This window comes from Colius striatus, chromosome Z, assembly GCF_028858725.1.
Source record: "Colius striatus isolate bColStr4 chromosome Z, bColStr4.1.hap1, whole genome shotgun sequence".
Taxonomy (NCBI): domain Eukaryota; kingdom Metazoa; phylum Chordata; class Aves; order Coliiformes; family Coliidae; genus Colius; species Colius striatus.
Window position 1 is genome coordinate 4,487,874 of NC_084790.1, and position 24,039 is coordinate 4,511,912.

Consider the following 24,039-nt stretch of genomic DNA (forward strand, 5'->3'; position numbering starts at 1 on the left):
GAGCTGGCTGGGAAACCTGGGCAAAAAGTCCTTCTGCCAGTTGGCAATGCTACTGCTGGTCAGTAAGAGAGAGAAAAGCATCACCAAAGAATCAGGTGCTGGGGGAGAACTTCTCCTGGGCCTTTCGAAGGAGCCCTGGGAACCCAGAAGAAAAGCAAGGTCCCCCCTGCTGCTGGGACATGGGCACATGTGGCTGGGAAAAGAACAAAAGGTCAATAAAAGCAGCTTCTGATTTAGAAGGGGAAGGAGAAGGCAGAACCAGGGAGCCAGGAGACAGAACAGCAATGCCATTTTGAGGCACGACCCATGAAAAGTGCCAAGCCAGATCTAAGAGCTGAGTACTGGTGTGGGAGCTGGTTTTCTCTGTATTTTGAACTCCAAACTGTATTTGGAAGAGACCTTATCAACCAGCTGTTTGGGTGAAATACCAGAACAAAGGCTCAACAGCATGAGCTCTTTCCTTTGGCACTTGGGAGAACCAAACTCATGGGAGAGGGGAGGACTGAGGAGCTAACAGGGTCAGCACAGGGCTTTGGGCATTTCTACTGACCGACAACATGGGCTGTTGCTGTTCTTTGGAGGGAAATGGGAACTTTTGGCTAACAAATCCCTGCTCCTCCCTGGCCCTGGTCTCCTTTCAGTCCCAAGGGGCAAATCCCAAAGCAGCGCTTGCTCAGGGCTTGAGTGGGCATCTCCAGGCTCTGCAGACAGCAAGACCCCAGCACACATCACGCAGCCCCTCGTCTCAGGTGCATTTTGAAACCCTAGCTGTATTAAAAAAAGTCTTTAATATTAATATTATTTATTATAATAAAGAACAGTCAAGCAGCGTGAAAAAAATATATCTTAGCTACATTACCTTAAATTGCCAAAAATATACACATTTTTCTCTTTTATTTAATTAAAAAAACCCACGTCAAAACGAAAAAAAGAAGGACACATGCAACATACTAAATGAGACATTAGCATCAAAACGGGTAAAGAAACGTACCCCAGTGCAACTGAAACACAGATAAATCTTTAGCTTTTTTGTTTTCTTTCCCCTGGTCTCCCTCTTTTTCACAGATACACAAATGTCCAATGCTGACCTCCCAGCAGTGGCCCCTGCTTCTCCCCTCAACCTGCCAAAGGGACCCCTGGGTCTGGGACAGGTTGAGGTGATTAGACAAGGACCAGGCTTTGAAGGGACTGGCTGCCTTTGGAAGGTGTCAGAGAAATGTGTAAGTGCTCTATGTCTTGCCCCTCACTGCTCCAGAGAGCCCTGGAGAGCAGAGGGGCTTCAGACCGCTACTGTCACCAAAAAGCAATGGTGGGGCCGGCACGGAGCAGGGGGGCTGGGCCCACAGCAGCCCTCGGCCCTCCCTGCTTTTAACAGCCACCTTGCCTACAAACCCCAGCTTGTAGAGCACATTTCAGCCTCCCTGACTGCAAACTCTCCACAAAGCACCTCTCACTGACCCCACGCAGGGATCTGGGCACCAAACCAGGGACCAGAAGGTGGGGTTTGCCCTGGGAGACGACGCGTGACGTGCCATCACCCTCTACGAGGAGGGACAGACACTGCAGCCTTCCCTCCTTCCCATCCCCTCTCCTCCTCCTACTGGCACGTTTCTAATCCCAGGGTGTGAAATGACCATGGGAAGAGTTTGACCAAGTCTAGGCAGGATGTCAGGCCCCTGTGGTTACAGACAGGTCTGACGGTCAGCACAGCAGCAACACAGCTGGCAACGAAAAGTTAGGACCTAACGAGTGAAAAATTGAATAAAAATGATCCCCAGACAAATACAGCTGGCAGAGACCACATCTGCACATCTAATGGCCCCTGCCATACCCCCAACACTCCTGCTCATCCCTCTGCTGACCCAAACCAGCACTAAGGGATATCTGCTCCCAAATCCCAAGGACCCAGTTGCCCGGCACAATCTCCACGTGCCCAACCTCAGTGTGGCAGCCCCAAAACAGCCTTTCTGTCAGCTACTTTCAGCCCCAAGCTCTTCACCCAAGGAGAGGGCAGCGAGGTGAGACCCCGCTGCAGCAACAGATGGGTGCTGAGCAAAGGGTCCCTGCACCAGGGCGGCTGGGCTGGCACCTCTGCACGCAGAGGGGAGGGGACAACACGGCTGGGGAAGGGGGGAGAAAAGGAAACTTCAAAAAGTGCAAGCAAACAATTGTGCCAGAGGGATTTTGGGGACAGGGAGCCAAAATGAGAGCCAAAACATTCGCAGCTGAAAGACCAGAGTTTGGAGGTCCCAGGCAGGGGGGAAGGTGGCACCGCTCAACCCTGACGTACGAGGCTTTTCCTGCATCTCTACTTTCAGCTGCCATCTCCATCTTTCCAATAGCTTCTTAACCTTGTTAAAACATTAGCTTTTCTTTATATATATATAAAAATTATATATATATATATAATATATATATATTTCTGAGCAGACAGCAGTGTTCTGCCCAGTTCACAGAATCACAGAACGGTGGGGTTGGAAGGAACCTTTAGAGATCATCCAGTCCAACTCCCCTGCAGAAGCAGGTCAACCTCAGAACCAGAGGCTGAGATCAGAAAGGTACTTTTCTCTCCTTTTAGCCTTCTTCAGCCACTGTGTTGACAATCTTCCAAACAAACAAACAAAAGAAATAATAAAATAAAACCATAATAATAAAAAGAAAGATCTTTAGCAGATGAGTTTTGCCTATAACAAGCTTTTCTAGTACTATCAGCACAGACCCACTGCTGCCAAATTTGAATAGTGCAAACTAGTGAGAGGCAGTGGGAATGTGCTGAGAAAAAATATCCATTAAGGTCTGACAACTTCTTTTTTTTGTCTTTGTCTTTTTTTTTTTTTAAGACCCTCAGAGTTTCTGTCAGCTGGAGTCTTCCTGCCTGCCCCCAGGAGCTCTGGATTTAACCGGGGGATGAGGAAAAAACAGAGGCATGTGTACGTTTGACGTCGATGTTCCCCTTCCCCCAGAGCTGCCCCACCTGTCCTTCCATCCATCCAGCACATCCAGGCTCTGAGGAAGCTGATTTCTTTGCTGAGGTTCTGGGCTGCAAGACGGAGTTAAGGTCAAAAGGTGGAAAAACAACCACAGGTCCGACGTCCTAGCTCAGGAGACCAGTCACTGTCCCAGTCCTTGGAGATCCCTCTTCTGAAGTGCCCAAGACCAGTGGAAGAACGTGGTTTTGCCAGACTGGAGTGGTTTGTGGTGGGTAAGAAAGAACAGGTACCTCGTTTGGGATTCTCTCTTCCCCACACATACATTTCTATCTCTCAGCTTGGGCCTGGGAAACAACCACCAGGTTCAAATATACCTTCTGAAGTCTGCTACGACATGGGTAATACTGGCTACAGCCCCTTTCCACAAGCTGAAACGTTAAGCCTTTGGGATTCTTGGAAGGAAAGAGAGAGAGTCGGCACAAGAAGCAGGAGTGTGCTTTTCAGGTGAAAAGGACAGCACTAAACAGACAGCATCTGGCAGAGCAGTTGTGGCCACGTCCTTTAAAGAAGCAGGTGGCTTTCACCTCCTCCCCGAGCACCAGTCCTTACCCATCACTCCACCGCTCGGGCCTCTTCAGGCTGGGGTTTAGATCCAGCTGAAGCATCAGGGCTTCATATGATGACTAGAGACAGAAGAGCATCCCAAGAGCCCCAGCAGATGAAAAGCAGGTGAGAAATCTCAGCTACTGGATTTCTTCTCAACCTCCCCGGCTGGGCGAAGCACAGCACTGAGGCACTGCCACCACTGTCCCACCTTCCCCAGCCTCGTCACATCCCGTGGGCACTGCCAGGCTTCCTCTGCACTGTGCAGAAAGGAGTCCTCAGCAGAGGGGCTGAGGGGCCCTCCCCACACCAAGGTCTTGGCTGAGGATGCTCGATGGTCTCTAGTGCCTCGGGCCTGGGGCAGGGGAGCTACCCGCACGTGAACGCAGCGCTTGTTGCACTCACGGCAGGGAGGAGGCCCGGCAGGCGTCCGGTGTTAACGCTCCCCTCCACTCTGTGTGGGAACACTGCTTCACTTTGAGCATGTGTGGTAAGAGGCCAGGGCGGCGGGCAGCCCCCCACCTTCGCTCCTCCCGAGGACCAAGGCTTGGTCAGAGACGTTACTGTCTTCCAAAGCACCTCTTGGCATTGCCCAGCGGCAGGAAATGCTTCTTGGAAGCCTTGTGCTCATTGCTCTAACAGTATCAAGGTTGACTGTGGAAAGCCACATTCCCCTGGCTGAGAGGAGTTGGCTGCTGGTTTGTTCGGGGTGAGGGGGGAGCTTAGCCCTTGTCCTGCGTAAGAGGAGCTCCCTTTTCATTCATGCTCTTTAAGAAACAAACAGAGAAAGAGACGCAGAGGAGACAGGTATCAGTACCGGACGGGCAGCAACACGCCGGGGCAGAGGCAGAGCCTTGCTGTGCTGCAGATCTGGCCCTGCTCTCCTCCGCCTCCTCCAAGAGCAACGGAGACACGGGAGACCCGGGTTTCCCCTCTGCCTGGTTCAGGTCAAACTGGCCCCTCAACCCTGGCCTTTGGCTCCTAAATGTCTCCAGCCGGGGCTGACCCTTCTGGGTACGGGGACAGGCCAGGGGAGGGATGGAGGAGAGATGAAAGTGTCACACCATCAGCCCCTAGACACTGGTGTTCCAGTACAAGGCTGCTTTACAGAGAGGCTGTAAAACCTCTTCACCACCTCTCCTCTTAGGTGCAAGATTCCTTCTAAACCCTGGGTTTCAACATGCAGTCACCTTCGTATTTCATCACGGGGCTCCAATAGGGCCAGCACTTCCAGGGGCACCTTGTCCCATCCAGGTCCCAGGGTTAACAGCCTGTCTCTGCCTCGCTCCTGCAGCAGGTCTGGCATGTCTACACACACACAAACACACACACACACACACACACACCTCGGGAGCCTCTGTGTCTACCCACGTCCCTCTCTGGACCCTTGGAGGTAAGATCAGGACATGACACTGGGTAGTGAGGGGTGCAGCAGAGCCAGACACACACACACACATACACACACACACACCCCCTCGGGAGTCTCTGTGTCTACCCACATCCCTCTCTGGGCCCTACAGAAGTCCTTGGAGGTAAGATCAGGACATGACACTGGCTAGTGAGGGGTGCAGCAGAGCCAGTGGAGCGCTCTGGCTCTCTTGCCTAAGCAGTGCCCTCGCTCCCCCAAGTTAACTGCAGCACAGTCTGGCTCTCCCCAGCTCTGTACAGTGCCCAGCACCACGAGCTCCCTGGGGTTAGGGTAGTGCTAGCAGCATACGCACCGTTCCTTTCGGGGTGTTGCCATCGGCCTGCAGGTTGAGAAACGGGTTAGTCTGTGCTGTAAGGACGGGTGAGATGCCTGTCCCCGAAGCCAGGAGGCTGTTCCCAGGAGCGCTGAGCGGTGGGGTGGCCTGGGGAGCCATGAGGGCATTGCTAGGGTTGAGCTGCTGGGGGGAAAGGGAGGCCAGGAGAGAGCTGCTGCTGGGGGGCAGCTGAGGGGTCGAGGTCATCAGGGTGCTGGTGCTGGAGTGCAGGGGGGCAGAGGTGGCTGCCAGGAGGCTGGTCATGGACAGCTGGGACGAGCTTGTCATCTGCAGCCGCTGCAGCTCTCGCTTCTGCTGGATTTGCTGCATCATCTGGAACACCAGAGCCTGCTGCTCCTGCAGCCAGAGGTGAGGAAGAGAAGTCAAAAGGAGGGTCAAAGTGCTCAGGAAGAGCTGGCACCTAATACAAAGGAGCCAGAAGCCACGTGGGCACACTCCATCCAAGGCAATGTCCCCTCAATCAGATCACTACAGGTAGAGCAAGGAACAGTCTGCCTTGTGTTCATTAGCAGCCTGTGCCTCTGACTTGACCCTTCCAACCCCTTGTTGTTTCCTGATGGGCAGGATTAGCTAACCCTCATGAAGACACACAAATCTACTCCAATCAATCGACCCTCAGACTTTAAGTGTCATTCTCTACCTTGAATCTCTAGATTGGCTGCTAATTTCCTTCCCCAGCCAGCCCTGATTCACAGCTCAGCCCTAACCCCCAGGGGTCAGGGAAAGTGAGGCAGACTCAGGGGACCAAGGCCAGGACTCACCTGCACCCAGGATGCCCTCAAATCCAACCCAACTGCAGGAATCACTATAGCAACCATCGACCAATGCAGCAGGCTGAGAGCTGACATTGTTCCCTACCCACAGGGATGCAGCTGAAGACAGGGTGACATCAGCTGCTGTGAAGAGAAGCCTTTTGAAATTTGCTTCTCCTGGGTTATAAATAGCCTGACCCAGAAATCTACCCAAAGCAACGGGCCAAGTTCATGGGAGATATAAATGAGCACAGCTTCATTGACGGGAACTGGGAGCCCTCTCGTGCAGCTCCACCACGGGGTTTCTGCACCACAGAGGCTTCTGCAGGGCAAATGAATCCAGCTCGTACACACTCAGAGGCTTGTTTACCATCTATCCCTGCAGCCATTCCCACAACATCATGGGAAGGGGCTGCTCTTTTCCCTGAGAGGGTGCAGGCAGAGAGCCAAGATCCTCAGAACAGCTGCCTGATCCTTCTTCTGACCTCAGCCACCCACCCAGTCCCCCCTGGCATCTCCAGTTGGCAGTGGCACTGTGCCAAAGACACATCTCTCCTGCCTCAGAACTAAGCAACTTTGGGGCTTATCTCTTTCTAAACGCAAGCAGGGTCCTCAAGTGAGTTCCTCCTCTCCTTGAGGGCCTCAGCATACCTGCAAGCCCGGAGCCCAGGGTGCTCGTGGCAGCAGGAGCAGACATGACTCGCACCCAGAGGTTGCTGGAGGAGGTAACTGCACCCTTGATTCTGTGGTGGCTTGGCACTACCTTCTCACACCCTTGGGGTGGAGGAAACCCAGAGTAATCTTTCTTTTCCTTTGTATGAAAAAGTTCAAATCCCCATCTCCCTCTCTCCAGGAGGTGCCGCACCCTTCCCGCCTGAAGCTTTTCTCCTCGCTCCACCCCCAGCAGCCCAAGAGCCAAGGAAAAGGCACATGATGTGAAGGAGGGAGCCCTAAATCTCGCTCTGGGCCCCAAGACTCTCCCATCAAACAGCTCATCAGATAAAAGGTGCCAGCAGGCACGCTTACCGGATTAAGGGGCTGGGAAGTCAGGAGCTGCTGGAGCTGCTGGAGCTGCTGCTCGTGTTGGTGTAGGACGTGCCGCTGCTGCTCCGTCAGGGGACTCAGGCTGGGCACACTGCAAGGGGAGCAGGGCACAGAACGTCAGCGCAGCCCGTCTTGGTCCTGCAGACACAGGGCTTCCCTCCCTCCCGTCCCTCCCGGTGCTAAGCTCCCCTCGAGCTGCCCCCCACCACCATCCTCACCTGCTCAGGCTGGTGGAGAGCTGCAAGGTCGGCGGCCCGCTCGCCTGCGTCAGGGCGCTCGGAGGCTGGGCGGCCTGAGCGCCGTTCATGCTCCCCAGGATCCCGTTGATGGGCATCTGCTGGCCTCCTGACAGGGCCCCCATCAGGCCATCCACCATGGACACCGTGGAGAGGCTGTGGTTGGCAGTGGAGCCTCCCCCCAGCCCGCTGCCTGCCACCCTGGCCAGGCCATTCACCTGCTGCACCCCGGGCAGGGGTAGTGAGGCAGGACTCTGCTGCAGCATGGGCAGGGGCGGAGGAGTGCTGTGGAAGGACAGGGAGGAGCTGCTCCTGCTGGGGCAACCTGAATGAGGGTCCTGGGGGAGAAACGGACAGAAGAGCATCGGACTGGGGCAGCTTGTGAAAGGTCAGCTCAGCTCCAAGGGTTGCTTTGGGCAGGAGTTGGAGGTGGGAAGGGAAGCTGTGAGTACAGATGTATGCTCAGAAGAGGGGGGCCCAGAACTCAGACACGCTTGGCTGGGTCTCTAGAAGCGCAGCCAGAATAACTCAGAAGCACTCACCTCTAACCTAGAATAACCTCACCTCAGCTACTCTACCCTTGCCACTGAGATGAACAGAAGAACGGGCACTCCAGAGAAAGAAGCCTGATTTCTGGACTACAAGGGTTTCTGAGCTGGATACCAAGTCAGAGAACTGGGACTGCACTGCTCTGTTCCCTCCCCGAGTCCCTTTCCTGGCTGGCTGCTGGATGCGGTGGCCAGTGTACCTCTGAGGAAGTGGAGAGAGAGTTCTCGATCCCAAAGCTGTTCTTGCACGGGGAGCTCTTGCTGATGCTCAGGGAATCGTTGTTGCAGACTGTACGGAGGAAAGAAGGGAGGATGTGGAGTCAGGGGTGGAGCTTGGCATTGCCACAGCAATAGCGAAGGACAGTGGCTACAGAGGGATAAATGGGTCAGATCCTCCTCACTGTGACCCCCCCCTCCCGCCCACCCCAGGGTACTGCCATGAAAAGGCACGGGGTGATGCCTCCCAGGGGCCCCCTCACCGTTGGGAGGCAGGATATACTGGGCCTGGCTGCCTGGGCCGTTGCTGCTGGTCACTATGGGGAAAGGGACTGAGAGCTGGACGTTGAGGAGCTGCAAACGCTCCTTCTTGGCCGTCAGTGTCATGATCTGCTCCTGGAGCCGCTGGTTCTCCTTCTGCAGCGAGTGCAGAGCCTTGAGCATTTCTACAACTGCAGGGAATAGAAAGAGGGGGAAGGGGGACAGGGTCAGGGGACAGAGCAGGTGATGGAGGGAAGAGAAGGGGATCCACAGGAGGTACCACAGTTAGACCACAGTGGAGGAGGAGACTGGCCCCAGATCACAGCCCTGCTGCCAGCTACTCCCCCGTGGCACAGACCAGTGCTTTGTCCCCCACCCAGCAACTTTGCCTGTGGGCAAAATCCCAGCTGGCTCCTACACAAGGACCTCTCCTCCCACAGCCCTAGCCCTGAGCGACTCACTGTTCACGCCGGCTTCCCCATTGCCCTGCTTCTCCAGGAGCTGCTCGATGTTTGGGGTAGCCTGGGGAACATTCTCCAGCTGCCCACTGCTGCTACAGGACACTGTCTGGTCGAAGAGGGTCGGCAAGCTGCTGATGGGGGACCTGGGGAAGGGTTGAGGAGATGTCAGAGGCCCTTCTGTAGCCTGCACCTGCACTCCTTTGCTCCTTTCTCCCCACATCCCCACACTAGGAGTGGCTGCAACCCTCCCAGCCTCAGCCTCCTCAGCTCCACTTCAGGAGAGCCCTCCCGTCCCCCTGAGCCCCGGCTCGGATTGCAACTGCAAACCTTCCCCCTCCCACCCCATCTCAGCCCCGAGGAGCAGGGAAGGAGCTGCCCCCGCTTCCCCCCAGCCGCTTTCCCCTTTCCTTGCTGTGTCATCCCGCGCTCGCCGGGGCCGCGGATGCCGAGGCAGCGGGCGCAGCGAGGACTCCTGAAGGACAACTCACATGGATGACAGGCTCTCCTGGGGCGACGTCCCTCGGCAGCCGAAACTGCAGTCCTCCAGGTCGGGCTCTGCGCGGGGAGAGGGACAGAGAACCACGCTAGCCACAGGCGACCGGCCCTCGCGGCTGGCCAGTGCCCGTCCCCGCTAGATGGGAGCACCGAGCAGCGTTGGGTTCCCCCCTCCTCTCCTGCTCTTCCCACCCGCGGAACGTCCCGCCCGCCGTGGGAGGGGCTGCGTGGCGCTGCGTGTCACCCCGTGTCACGCCGGGAGTGGCGGCGGGGGGAGCTTGTGCGTGTGTGTCACCCCGCCAAGGTCACGGACGCGGTTCGCTTCCTAATGGCAGGGGACAAAATTTGCAACCCCCTCCTCACCCCCCCCCGGGCCACGGGCAGACGAGGGATGGGCAGAAAAGAAGCTTTTCCTTGAGCCGCAAAGCTGCGGGGGGAGGGGGCGAGGGGGGAGGGAGAAGGAGACGCTTTGCTGAGCCCGCAAGGATGACTCAACCCTATGCAAAGCCCCGCTCGTATAAGTGCCACTGCAGCCTTCTGCCTCCAGGATCCTTTCTCAAAACCCAGCTAGGGTGCCCCAAAGTTTCCAGACGCCTAAAGAAGAGCTTCGGTGTCCAGAAGCTACCCCCACAGCCATCCCTCAGTGGCTCCATCGCTCCCTGGGATATCTCCCATCCAAACATGAATTGAGAAGTCAAGTGTATTTATCTGCCGTTTGCTTTCTATCCCCAGAGCCTGCCAGCCCATAAACACACGTTCCCCTCTTGCTCTGGGACATGTCAGACGTTGTGACTACAGCCTGCACCAGCTGTCTGACTTGCCCCTCCTCTTCTTCACACAATAAGAGACGTTTCTTACGTGCAAGAATCCAGGAAGTCTCCTGCAGGGAACACGGTGATTTACAGTGTAATGCCCCGAGCAGGGCCTTAGTTACTGGCAGTATTTTCTACTGCTGAGAACAAGCACACGCAGCTGCTGTTCAGCAGCTCCTACAGACAGGTACGAGTGGGATCCTCACTCCTTCATCCCCGTGGGAATGTCCTCCTGGCCACCAATTACAACTGACCCACCCTCCTGAGAAGAAGCCACTGCTTTCTGTAGGTGACCAGCACTTGCCACTCAACAGCAGCCCCCCCCAGAACAAGGCACCACGTGGAGATGAGTCTTGATTTCAGGAATACCACAAAGCATGTGAACTTCCCACTTTCTCCAGCCCAAGATCAGCTCCCAGAAGGGTGGGAACAGTCAGAGCTCAGCAAACGCTTCTCAGTGTTGTTTCCATCCAAAGACAACTTAAACCCTTTGAAAAATACCCACAGCCCTGCTTGTTGCTGTCACATTGTCTGCAGCCCAAGGAGCCTGTGTGCATACAGATATATATGGCTCTGGTTTTCTGAAACAGTACCAGGCTCCACATCCAATTATCTCCTGGCCAACACCACCCTGTTGTCTACAGAACAAGGAGATGACTGAGTTATCACACAGAGACAGCACTTTCCAAGGCAGCAAGTATGAAAATGAAGCTTGAAGATAACTGGAGAAGATAAATACATTTGTCCTGTCATCATAATGAGGCAGGATCCAGGACAAGCCGTGGGAGGAAGAACTAGACGGTAGCTGAGGGAGTGGGAAGATAAGTATCAGACTTTTTGTACTGCCAAAGGCACCTTGGTATCAACCTGCACAGGAGTGCTAAAAGTTTCTGGGTTCCCCCATCTGTAAGACAGGGTAATGCCATTTCCCAACATCACGTTACAGCTGTGAAAAGCCTGAATGTTACTGCAATGAGAGCTCTGTCTCCACAGGGTCTGTCTACACAGCCACTCTCAGGAAAGGTAATCCGAATTAAGGACAAGGCAGGGTTCCTTACAACTCCACAAGCACCCCATTAACGACTTGGAATTAAAGCAGTCACCACACTTGTGAGTGAAAATGGCCCCACACAGGAGGTTTAATGCATGTTAATTAATCCCTATGGGAAACAATTATTTAAAAAGAAGTTAATTTGGCTTCTACACTCTCTACGCAGGGAGCTCCAGCAGGAGCAGACAGTGGTGGGCAAACCTTACACGTGACAAGCCCAGGAGCTGTTCTGAAAGCTGCCTAGAACTGGGAAAAACCCCACAACCCGAAGCTTCTAAGTCCCCAGTCAAACAAAACCAAGCAATCTTGGAAATGGAAACTCAGGATGGAGCTTGTGGGGGTTTTTTTTTTGAGCGCTCTGTATGTTGGATTTTGCCTAAATGATTCATTCATCAGTAGCTGCAGGGCTGGAACAGAACTCAGGCTGCCTGAACCCCACTGGGCCTGAACCATGGGGCTACTCCTGACAGTCAACTCACTGCTGCCTCTCATCACAGCACCTTGCCAAGGGGAAGTGGCAGCTGGGTCATCTCTCTCTTTTTGATTGCCAGGAGGGCTGAATAACTCTGTGAATCACCTCACTCTCCTTAACTCCAGTTGACTAAATGACTCCTGGCTCACAGCTCCCATGCAAAGGCCCCGACTCCTGCAGGGTCAGCAGCGCAGTTCCCTTCCCGTTGCACCCAAGCAGACTGAAAACGCTGCCAGTGACACATTGAGAGACAGACAGGCACCTTTCACAGGTTTGGGGAGGTTGTTAAGTAAGCACATGTGTTCATTCATGCTTCACATGCAGGCATGCACACTTGTTAAGGGAAACAGTGGCAACACTGGTGTCAGATGATCCAGAGAGCTCCAAGCCACCTCTTAATGAGGGCTGTGTGTTTTAAAGTGCTTGTCACTCAGTGTGACACCAGCCAGAGTTTTACCTCCCAGGAGGAGTTTCAGCATCCAGCATGCTGAGCTGCCAACATTTCTGGGCTAAGGGAGCAGGAGACAGTTGCACCACTAACTGCAGTGTGTGAAAACCAGGAGGGTGCTTTCATTTAACCGACTGGTACAAACCAAAACTCAGTCCTGCTCTGTTTTGGGGAAGGAGAAAGAAAAAAAGCAGCAAGAAATCTTATGATGCTTCGAGTTTCCTGCTTATTAACCAGGCAGTTTTCCAAGAAAAATGAGTTTGCCTTGGTGGGAAAAAAATGAGCAGTTGTAAGTAATTCAGCGTTGGCACGTTCGTGTTTGGAAGCTGAAAACAGTGGATGTTGTTGCATTCATGAGAAGGCCAAAGGGGAAGGGCAGAAAGTAACTAAAAACAGACACAGAAGATGAAAATTAAGAGTGAGAGATATCTCTCATTTGAAAAGAAAGCTGGAAAACAAAACCCCCACACAAAAAACAGCCCGAACTTTAAACTTCTTTTGAGCAAGCAAAGGCTCACTGTAGCTTTCACTAGGTTTTTACAGCTTCAACGTGCAAAAAAGACAACGAGTTTCTGCAGGGAAGGACTTAACATTCTTGCACTTTGCTAGCACGTGTCCCAGGACACACATTACCCAACGGACACACCAGCAGATGTGCTCTTACAGGACTGCAAGCCAGCCCTTTGTTAAGGCAAACACAAGCACCCTCCGCCTTGGGGAAAAAGCCACTAGTCCGTCTCTCCTAGCCCCTGGCTCTCACATACAAAGGATGGGAGCAAGCAGGGAGGGCAGCTGGAGAACTATGGATGCAGCTGTCTGGACTTCTCCAGGGAGAGCCCTTCAGAAGTCCAAACTCACATACCTTCTGATTCACGTACCTGCCCGGCTGCTTTCCGACTGATTTAAGAGTGGGTTGATTGACAGCCCAGATGCGAGGGGACTTCCAAAAATATGTGAGGAAGGGAGGCTGAATGTTGAACCTGCCAGTGAGAACACCTACATGGCAAAACAAGGAAGGGGAGAGAGAGAGAGATCACTTCTCAAAAAGGCAAGAGGAAAAGAACTTCATTATTCCATCTCTCAAACCCAGCCTGCTCATGAGAGAGTGTTAAATATATCTCCTTGGAAGTCTCGCTAGACAGTTGAAATCTTCCCAGTCTCATCTCAGAGCCAAGAGGTCTGAATGAGCCATGTTAACACTGAGGCTGTAAAACTAACTCCTTCCTCCCTGTAAAACACCTCTCCCAGTCAGCTCCTGACAAAGGACGAGGCTCTGTCTCCTGGCACACGCACAGCCCACCCAGCTGGGAGGTGTGAGCCCTCCCACCAAGTTATCTGTGCTGGCACTGGTGGCAGGGACCAGTCGAGCAGCAGGAGAGGAGCAGAACACGATGCAGCACACACTGACAGCCAGGCCTTGGCTACCTGAGTCCTGTCAGCGCTCCCCTTACAGTCAATGGAAAGCAACGTGTCCTTTCAGGCTGGAATTCCTCCCACCCTGAAACAGGCTGCGTGGGCTGTGGTGCAAAACTGCCATCAGCTTTCTACCGACTCTAAGACTCTTCCAAACTGAGGAGCAGCTGCTCCCAAGTGGAAAAAGCAACCCCTCTGAGCCCACAAACTGGCTCTGCTCTGCCAGTGGCTGCTCTGTCCAACGCTCTCCTCAACTACGGTCCCTCTCCTGGCCCTGATGTTCTTACCTGCGTGGTGGAGACCGAGGAGGAGGAAGCTGGGATGGTGCTAGCAAAGGGAGACCGGTTGAGCTGTGGGAGAGACGAGGTACCCTGGTGTGCCAGGAGGCTGGAGGAGAGGGGTGTACTGCACACAGCTCGGAGCACTCCGCCCCCGTGGGAAATAGGGTCCTTGTTACTGGTGTAGATGCCTGCAAGGGGAGGAGACGAGTCAGAGCCACTCTCCCCTCCCATGGCCTGGAAGCAGCTGGTTTTCTGCAAAGCTCTATCTCAGAAAGATCTGGTGGCAGCAAGGCACCAGACCAAGTGGCACATTGCTTCAGCATCTCATGGCCTGGCATGCAGTGAGAATGGCCACAGCCCACAATTCTCCTAGCAAAAAGGTACCTAAAACTTTTCCTGCCTTCTTCTTTTCCCCCTCTCCTTGCACCCCAATACAATCCAACAGAGAAATCATGGCACAAAGTGACTCAACAAAGACACAAGTCAGTGGCAGAAGTGAGTAGTGGGCTCAGAGAATCCCACTCTGCCTGTGCCAGCCAAGAGACCACGCTCTTACTGAGCTAACCTGTCCCCTTCCATGATGCCCAGGGACAGATAGATGCACAAGGAAGAAAGGGCGGGGGAGAGAGCTGCTGTTGAGAGAGAGAACGTGTCTGACTCCCCTTTGGCTCAGGCACATGGCAGAGGCAGTGATCAGCACCGGGTCCCTCACAGCCCTGACAACGTCTCTCTGCAGGAGAAGGATGGGAGAACAAACAGGAGATTGGGGTCTGGTGAAAAGCTCTTTATTGTTCCAGGGGGAGGCAGAAAAAAAATGGCCTAAGGTTACGATTATGGAAGCTGCATCAATTCTTGCAGCTCCTCTCCTCTCTCAGGCACTGCAGACAAATGGGCCAGGGCTCCCTGGAACACATGACAAAATCATACCTCCCCCTCCTTGCAATCTGACCTAAATTGGAGCATCTGCAAACAACCCACAATAGACCTATGACAATTTCTGCTGCCAGAACAGTGTCAAACCTCATCCCTGAGCAGCACGCCCCTCCTCTGCCTGCTGCCTTAACCCCTTCCTGCCACATGTGCTGGCTGCCCTCACCTCGGCCAGGCCAAGGAAGGGGACCCTGGCTGGGAACAGCTCTAAACCTCTCAGCAGAGTTAATGGTGCTCCAGTCTCCCAGCCCTACATGGATGTGGTAAGACCAGGATGAGAGGTTTTGCTTCTAAAAGAGGGGTTAAACTTGAACCACGTATGACACTCCCTCATTTGGGGTCAAAGTGTGGTTGTTTGGGTTTGGCCTGTGAATACCCCTCCCTATCACTTTGCAAATTAAGCTCTAGCCAGAGATGAGGGTTTCCAACACTTGAGCAAAAACGGTTTCAAATGCTCCCCAGCTCAGATCTGCAGCTCAGCTCCGACAAAGCTGACCCAGGGGAGGTTCTAGGATGAAGGTCAAAACGCGAAGAGGACACCCAGATGTGGATTTTTATAGCTCCTGGGACTGAAGGGACTGGGCCTTGTGCAAACAGGTCCAGACATGAGCCCAGTGAGATGGAAAAGAGAGCAGGGCTGTAAGGAACTGCACACCTGGAGCCCTAAGGGGGAACATACCTGACCCCAGCAGCGGGGACTCCATACTGAGGCTGGGCAGATTCCCCGTGTGGCTGAAGGACCGTGAAGAGTTGCCGATGCTGGAGCTAACAAGAGAACCCCCAGAGAAGGGTGATGAGGACGTAGACGTGGACCCAGCCAGCTGGGCACCCAAAATCTCTTTGCTTTTGCCCCCTTTCGGCCTGCCAGGCCCGTGCTTGTTCTTCTTGCTACCCTTGTGCTTCTTTTCCTTCAGCATCTCTCCCTCCTCCATGCTGAGGGACGGCATGCGCTTGTGGCTGCTGCTGCTACTGCTGCTCCCACCGGTCCCCACCGAAGGGCCGCTGACAGGGTTTGAGGCCTTATAGTCCACGGGGGAGGCATCACGGCCTCTCTGCTGGCTCACCGTGGAGGTGGAGAAGCGCATGATGGACCCAAAGCCTGAGAAGATCACCTTCTGCTCAAAGATGTCCCCCTTCTGGCCTTCATACAGAGGGGAGCAGTGGGAAGAAGAAGAGGAAGAGACGGGCTTCCGGTACTTCTCGTCGTCCTGCTCAAGCTTAGGGAAGGTCACAAAGTCCTGGGAGCACTGTAAGGTGCTGCAGGAGGTACCTGGGGGAAGCAGAGAGGAAGCAGATACAGGAAGGCTTGCGGTGGCCACGAGGCAGCAGGGAGCAGAGTTGCAATACAGGCCCTCTGGCACAGCTGGAGCTGACGGCCAACCCATCACCTCCCAGCCCATTGCTTTGATGCTCTCTGGCAAGCACGAGAGGTGCACACCAGCAGCCTCAGCCCACCCAAACATGCACGTGTCTGCTCCCCCAGCCCCACATTGCCACTGCCTCACCAGCCCCCATTAGGGTCCTAGAAGATGAAACATGCTGGAAAGCCTAGGGAGCAAGGTGGGAGCCCTGCAAGGTTCTGGCTGCAAGCTCAGATATCAGCTTTTGGCTCAGGTCTCTCCACTAGTACTTCTTAAAACACTGCTGCAGACAATACCACCTACAGAGGAGAGGGCAGGTGCTGCCCATACTGCCCGTGCACAATATCCCTTCCCTCCTCCCTCCACAGACATCTGGACCTGGTTTTCCTTGCAGTGCAGCAGGCCTGCACAGGAGAGGAGCTGTGACACTCATCTGACTCCATTCTTCCCTCTGTTGCACAGAGGCAGCAGCACTAAGATTTTTCCCTTTATCTTCCAAAGGGTTAAAGAGATAGTCATCAGCAAAATCTGGTGAATGGCTATCTTTAGACGCACACAGATATCAAACAGAAGCAAAGCAAAACACTCCCAGTTCTCCTCAGCCCTTACCTGCAGGCTGGAAGGTCCCGCTGGACGAAGCTGAGCTGAAGCCAACCGAGCTCTTCCCGCTTCCCGTCTTCTTCCCCTTGTGGCTGCTGCCATGGCTTGAGGACTTCCTGCCTTTCACCTCTGACCTGCTGACCTCCGAGGTCTCTTTGCTCCCCTCATGGTGGCTGGTAGAGCCCTGGCAGCAGGAAACAGGGAGGTGACTCACTCAGGCCAGATGTGGCCACAGCGGGGGCTCTTTTCACCGATTTCCCCTCAAGAGAAGTAATTGCCCCCTCGGATCACAAAGTGATGGTCAGGTCATGTTACCCAGCAGAGAAAAACAACATTTCCCTCTATTGCTGCTTGGTGGCACCAGGCTTTATACTCACAGGGATTAAGCTCATCCCACCTAACTGCAGGAAATTAAACAAGGCGCTGACAATCAGGGCACAGGCATCAGAGATTCCCCGCATCATCACCAGAGGGGAGCACCTCAGAGGGTTATTTAGCCCAAATAAAACCTGAGCTTGGCTGTGATTCAAACTCATTTTTCAGCTGCATCTCTCAGAGGTGCTATTCTCAGCAAGGTCATTCCACCTGGGAGGAACCTGCTTGTCTTTGTGCTGCGATGGGAGTTTCCCTGAGTTCCCTCAAGCAGCTCCAGGGCCGGTCCAGGGCTTTCCAAATCCACTCCAGCAAATATTTCACAGTGACATCGTTAAAGCAGCATCTGACCATGCAGCAACAGATGCTATCCAAACCCCACCCCCTATAAGCCTGCAGGAGACAGGGAAGCAAAGGGGATGAAGAGGTTGGCCAGATGCTAGGAAATCCAGGAGCTTGGGATGAGAGAGAGAAGTGTGGGAGTCTAGCAAGGAGAGAATGCGATGAACCGAAAACCAGATCTCCCCGGGGCACCCACGCTGGGATATGAAACCTTCACCTTCAAGTCACTTCAAAGCCAAACCAGCGGTGTTCAAAGATCACTGCTTGCAAAGGTAGTGCTGCAACCAATCAATATTACAGACACAGCTCCGATGTGATGGCTGTGGCCCAAAACATAACACCTGTACATTAGTGCAAACATCTTCTATTCCTCGCCCAGCAGATACAAGGAGGACACAGAGAAGCACAATACCTTTCTTACATTCCACTACCCCTCACTCCAGATGACCTCTTCTTGGGGAGTGCTAAAGAAGAAAGGGCTGGTAATGCAGACTCATGAATGCCCAGATAAAAACCTCTCCCCATTCCTCCCACATGGTTTAATCACTCTGCACAATGCAACAGCTGGCAGCTTAACACACACCAGATGTGCCGGGAATATGAAAGACAGGAGGAAGGGAGTGGTGGAAATTGGGGAGGGGGGCGGGGAGAGGAGGGGGAGTCTGTATTTTCTCATCACAGACTCCTGGATGTAGGAGATTAAGCCCTTCTTGATTTATGAGCACAGAGGGAGCATGAAAATCTTTCCGACTTTCCACATCTGCCCAGGGAGGGAAAGAAGAGCAGTGTCTGGGGGCTATGGGAAGTCTTCAGCCTGCTCACAAAGTCACAGGGACGAGATGGCTCATGTCTCAGCAGAAATGCAAAGCCTCGAATTTTCCTCCCATAAATTCACCTCTGTGGAGCTTTGCACAAGGTGCACGAGGCCACAGAAGGGCAGGGGGAGACCACATGAGAAGACATGTTCTAAATCAGGAGTGTCAGGAAGGGAGGGCAGGGCAAGTAATGAATTAGTGCAGAGTAGAAGGGGGAATTCTGAGCTGGGAAATAAATCTTAACTTCGAAATTAAAGGGGGGGAAAAGAAAAAAAGGAGGAGAAGAGTGGGTTAGCTGGATCAGCTGAAGGCGGTGAATGGACAGACACTCACCTGTAGGACTGATCTGACCTCACTGACCTCCCCAAGAGACTGATGGAGACTTTGGGGGCAGGATACTTCCCCCTCCTGCCAAATGCTGTCCTAGATATTGTTTGCCAAAGATCTGACAGACAGATCTGTATGGTACTAAGACAAGCCCTCCTCAGCATGAAGGGCCATTCTCTAGCAGCTGTTCCACAGAGCCTGAATTTGGGATAAAGGCCCAAATATTGCAGCTGAGGAGCAGAGAGAAGGAAACTGAAACCACTCTAAATCACTTCCCTTCTCTGTGCCTCTATTTCTTTCCCACCTTGCTGCGTGGAGCCTGCAAGCTCTGTGTGGCAGCGGAACCTTCCAGGAGACACACGTGCACTGCCAAACACAACACAGCCTGGATCTGAAGGGGAGGGGTCTGCTACCATCATGTCAATATGAATAACAGGAGCGAGGGCTGCAGTCCCATCGCCTCCCTAAAGAAGGAGTTTCTCCAGCTCAGGGCTGCTGCCTGGAGAGAACAGGACTGGAGAAACCTGCTGCTTGCCTTGTGCATAAAACAGAGGTCTCAGTCTCAGGAACACAAGCTCTTCTCTAGTGTGGAAACGCGTGTGTGTGCAGAAACATGTTTTGTGTGTTGCAAACAGGTGTAGGGGGGAGGGCATGCTGCAGAGGAGAAAGAAAAAATAAGGAACTACTGAGGAAGTGAGAGCTCTCTTTCAAAATGAGCCAGCAGCTACATTTTGAAGGTCTGTTTAAAGCAACCGAATGAAAAATGCCACCAGAATGAACCTGCTGCCTCAGGTGGAGGTGACAGTCTGATGGGGAAACTCCTGCCTCAACCCAGGAGCAGGCATGCACCCAAGCACAGGCATGCAGACACCTCACCTCGCACCTCCTCCCCGCCAGCACTCGCTGTCCCCCGAGGGGCTGTACCTGCTTCCTGGCCTCTCTGTGACACTCTGCAGCACCCAAGCTCTTCATTCATTAATTTATTTATGGGAAATCAGAAGAGCATCTCTTTGCCTCCTGATTGGCGGGACGAGCTCCTTAGAGGGAACCACTGGTGAAATGCAGAAAGGGGTGGGGGAGAGGCTGACGGCGCGTCAGAAACACAGACAGCGGCTTTGCCCTGGATTAAACTACTGGTGAGGGGAAGCAGGGAGGATGAGAATGAGGAACAATGCAACGAGAGCAGGAGCTCCTCCAGCCCACGCGTGAAGCAGCCACTCAGGCTGGCGGCAGGAGCAGCAGCAGCAGCAGCAGCAGCAGCCCTTCCCCACTAACGACATGGTAGAGGTCGGCTGAGACCCTGCCGAGAGCTCTAGGCACAAGCTACAGCATCTCTGTGTCCAAGCCACTGGCACCCTTCACCACGTCCCTTCCCTCAGCCTCAAGATCTGGCAGCACTGTGCTGCTGTTCTCTGCAGATGGGGACAGGAGACACAGATGGGCTGAACACTGTTGTCTTTTAAAGTCACTGGCAAATTCCCATTCATGTCAGGACAAGGGATGCTAAAAGGGCTCAAGGATTCTTACAGCAAATATCCATGCTAAGACATGCTTTGATTAGCAAGGTGCAATCATCACCCTTCCCCCACACACCCCCTACCCCCTCACAGCAACTGAATTATCCTGAGCCAGGCACAGTGCAGAGGTTCTCAGGATCTGTCAGCTCCAGGCCAGTGCTGGGTAGATGCCGAGAGCTCAAATAACAGTGGGAAACCTGGAAAGTCTCCCTGCCTCCGGTGGTGTCTGCAATAGTGAGCTCTTTGCCCTGCTCTGCTTCCTTCTCCAGCACCTGACTGGGAGAGGGTGGGTGTGGGGAGGCCTTGGCATCCACGGCTGAGATTACAACACCCAGAGCGAGCCAGATGTTGCAGCCCAAAACACGTAGCATGTGTGTGTGTGTGTGTGTGTCAACAAGTGATCATGATGTCTGCAGCTGGCAAGAGGAGGCAGCTGGGGCAGCTTGCAATCCTGCAGATTTACTGCAAGTGCAACAGAGAGCAGCAGGATGGCTCCCTGGGGGCGTTTGCAGGGGAAGGGCAGAGGCTCACTGCTTGCTGTTCAGCTTCTCAACAACACCGACCCAAGCAACAGCTACATGGAGAGATTCTGAGCACAGACACTGCCTCCTGAATTTGTCTGGTGGTGTGTGACTACTGAGACAGAGCAGTCTTGGTTGCCAAGACTCACTGGTGAGGTTTATTGCTCCTCCGCTGGCAAGAAACCACTCCTCCTCTGCCCCAGGCCCCCACCACGAACGCCATCTTTCCAATAGGCTGTTCAAAAACGTTTCTAGTTGGCAGCATTCTGTCATTTTTGAAGAGATGACATGAAACAGACAGAAACTATTACCCAAAGGGGATGTTTTCTGCCTCTTTCCCACTCCCTTGAAACTCTTCGGAGCTCCAAGCAGCCAACATGACAATGAATGAGAGCTTGTATCTAGTACAAGTCCACTCTTTTCCACCTCTAAATCCATCCAGAGATGGAGCACCACAGTGGGATTCTCAGCAGACCAGCTGCTTCATGTGCTCTCTGGAAGGGACACTCCTCTGCCTCATCAGCAAGGTGTCCTGTCCCTCTGAGAGCAGCGAAAAATGCATCACCCAGAGACACTTTTCAGAGGCAGGAGCAGAGCTCAGAAAGAGGTGTAATGAAGAGTGATTTGCATGCTGTGAAGTCATACCCTGGTTTCACTTTCTGGTGCAGATGAGAGCTGAGGCCACACCACTGTGTTTTCATTCTGTGTATCCCCCAAACCAATGTGAGGCAGTGAGACCTTGTCAGGACACAGAGGCCTGGCACAGTCCAAGAGTCACATATCACTGGCACTTAGACTCCTGGAAGACTCAGGGAAGCAATCCATGAGACATTAAAAAAAATCTGGCAGAAGTCAGAGGTCTATCACAAATGACTTCAAGAGGAAGACTGAAACCACATCTAAGGGCCTTCTTCGTAACTAAATGGTTCAAGAGGAGAGCGCAGGGTGGATGACGTATTAGGTGAAAATTGGAACTGAAAAATGAATCTGGATGGCAAAATTGAAGAAATATGTGAACCCAGATGCGAGGCTGCCCGAGAGAACAAGGAAGTGGAACATTACCACTGTTCCTCTAAAGCAACAAAACGTGGTTCCACCGCTGCCAGCCAAACCTGGTGAAGAAGCTTGAAAAGTCCTACCACATAGGACTAGAGGTCTGGAAATCTGTAACTAAAGGGGATGCTGAAATTTCCAGAGGAGTTTGGTAGCAGCATCAGCTGATGGGGCTCAGATGTCCCATGCTCCTTTTAGGCTAAGGCACCCTGGGAGCAGACTGGAGTGTGGCTTCAGGGAGCACCTAGCCGTGGCCTGAGGGCTGGCGCCACAGGACTTTCTGCACGTAGTCCTGGTGCCCAAGGAGCAAGTAGTGCCAGGGCCCTTCTGCTGATCTGTGTTGACTGATGCTCCTGCCCTTCATTGCCAGCTCCAAAACACTTGTGATGCTCAGTGCCTCCAGTCGAACCCCTGCTCCAGCACAGCCTGTGCACTGGGACGGGAGCCTGAGACTCACTGTATGTGTGCTCTTTTGGTTATCACGCAAGCAGCATGGTGAGCTGGCAGCACGGATCTGGCTCTGCATGGCTGCTCCAGGCCACTGTCCTCCCAAGTGCCTGGACATGACCATCCACCCTCACTGCAGCAAGTCTTTGAGATCTGCTCTCCCTCAGTTGCTCCCCACAAAAGTCTGGGGGTTGTGTCACCTGAAGGGATTATCCCTGGGGAGTTCATGCTCTGGTTCATTGGGTAACGAGGAGAAAAAACACAGAGGTGATGAATTATTTGCCCAAAATCACGCAAGTGGTAAGGAAAGGAAGAGATCCCAGTTCTCTTCAGACTCTAAACACAGCACAGTGGGGACTAACAATGCTCTTCTGTGTAGCCACATCATGAACATCAGCTTTTAGTTTGCTGCATCTACCCTACCCACTACGCTCCACTGGGATGAGCCAAGACCCAGAAAGGACAAAGATGGTTTTGGCTTCCAAAAGGAAGCTTGTTTGGACATGATGCATGAATGTGTCTCCAGATTTTACATTACCCCAATGTGTGCAATGTGACACTGGTGCAAGGATCTACAAAGCCTCATGCAATCGCTCCCTGAGGGGTTTGTGCAGGGTTGCAGCAGGCTGCTTAGCAGCTCTTATATTTGGTCTGGAGTGAGCACTATTGGTAATAAGAGTTTGAACAATACTTTGGGATTCTCTGCACACACAAAAAAAAAGCAAGGGAAATACACTCCCTGTTATGAGGATTAATAATAACTCCCTAGGGAAACACTAAAACCTTGTCACTCAAGCACAGCTACAGTAATTAGGACCTCCTGAATTTCAGCTTACAAAGAGTTGAAAGCTGCCTGTAAAACTGGATTGCACCCTTCCCTTCTTATTTATAAAGGTCTGGCAGGGCTTTGGAGGAGACAGTGGGTAATTGTCTAACAACCACTCCAGCTAGCCAAGAGTCAGGTTTTGGATTTCAGTTCAGCTTGAAAGTAATCTTCTTAGGCCATCAGTTCCTGACAGCTCTGTTAACTGGGTGAATCTGCTGTTCCCAAAAGCCAGAGCTGAGCTGCCCTAACATGAGCACAAGTAAATCAAGAGTGGCTGCAGCTCAGAGGCTATTTTTCCACTCTGTCCCACTGTAACTTTCTGCTTCTCCAAGCCTGAGAACCACGAGACTGGCTTTGCTGTCTCAGCTCTGACCTACATCTACTCCCTGCTTCCAGGCTCCACCTCACACAGAAAATCCTCTCCAGTCCTAACCCAAAGCAACCCTGTGCTGCCTGGCAGGAGCTTTTGCTTTTGCAGGCTGCCCCTGCAGTGCTTCTCACATATGTGCCAGCCTGTGAATTTTCGTTTTCACACAGCAGTCCTACCATGGAAAGGACACCAAAGCCTTTCCAAGTTGCATTTCTACACACCAAATTACATTCCTGGGACATGTTAATTTGTTCTAGCAGGCCCTTGGCCCTAGTCCTACTCTCACTTACACCAGAGCAGCCTTGCTAAGGAGTTGCATTAATTTACATTCCCAATACAGAGAGGAGAGTGCAACTCCAAGGTCTAGGCACTGGGGTAACCTCACATGTTCCCTGACCCTAAACAACTACAAACTTGTCCTTCACCTTGTTGCACGTAAACTCAAGGCAAGTTCCACTGTGTCTGTTCTGCAGTACCAGAGTTTGGAGCTGGCATGAACTACAGAAAGCTCAGGCCTATTCTGATTTACAGGCAGGTGCAAAAGTCCACGTTAGCCGCACAATTTAAGCGGTGAAGAGCAGAGATCCACTGACATCCTCACTGTGCCTCACCAGCCCCACAAGCCGTGGGCACTGAGAAGACAAACCCACCAGCTGAACTGGACTGCCTCTACACCTCAGGGGAGAAACAAGCCCCTGGATTGTGCCTCTCTGCCTGAGACTGCCTGAAATGGAGGATCTAAACAGAAACCAGCCTCCCATTATCTCACACA

General features: G+C 53.1%; 1 protein-coding gene across 3 annotated transcripts in view; it reads right to left on the minus strand.

Moving 5' to 3' along the window:
* Positions 1 to 865: 865 nt before the first annotated feature.
* Positions 866 to 24,039, minus strand: part of MLLT6 (MLLT6, PHD finger containing) — a 47,114-nt gene continuing 23,940 nt past the window's right edge. For all 3 annotated transcript variants that reach the window (XM_062018200.1, XM_062018201.1, XM_062018199.1), the window contains 12 exons: positions 16,687 to 16,861; positions 15,396 to 15,986; positions 13,793 to 13,974; positions 12,971 to 13,088; positions 9,303 to 9,369; positions 8,815 to 8,957; positions 8,356 to 8,544; positions 8,077 to 8,165; positions 7,311 to 7,666; positions 7,075 to 7,183; positions 5,255 to 5,632; positions 866 to 4,300 (listed from right to left, as the gene is read on the minus strand). In XM_062018200.1, the coding sequence (XP_061874184.1) occupies positions 4,256 to 4,300; positions 5,255 to 5,632; positions 7,075 to 7,183; positions 7,311 to 7,666; positions 8,077 to 8,165; positions 8,356 to 8,544; positions 8,815 to 8,957; positions 9,303 to 9,369; positions 12,971 to 13,088; positions 13,793 to 13,974; positions 15,396 to 15,986; positions 16,687 to 16,861 (2,442 nt within the window). In that variant the 3' untranslated portion in view covers positions 866 to 4,255. The remainder of the gene's footprint in view (positions 4,301 to 5,254; positions 5,633 to 7,074; positions 7,184 to 7,310; positions 7,667 to 8,076; positions 8,166 to 8,355; positions 8,545 to 8,814; positions 8,958 to 9,302; positions 9,370 to 12,970; positions 13,089 to 13,792; positions 13,975 to 15,395; positions 15,987 to 16,686; positions 16,862 to 24,039) is intronic.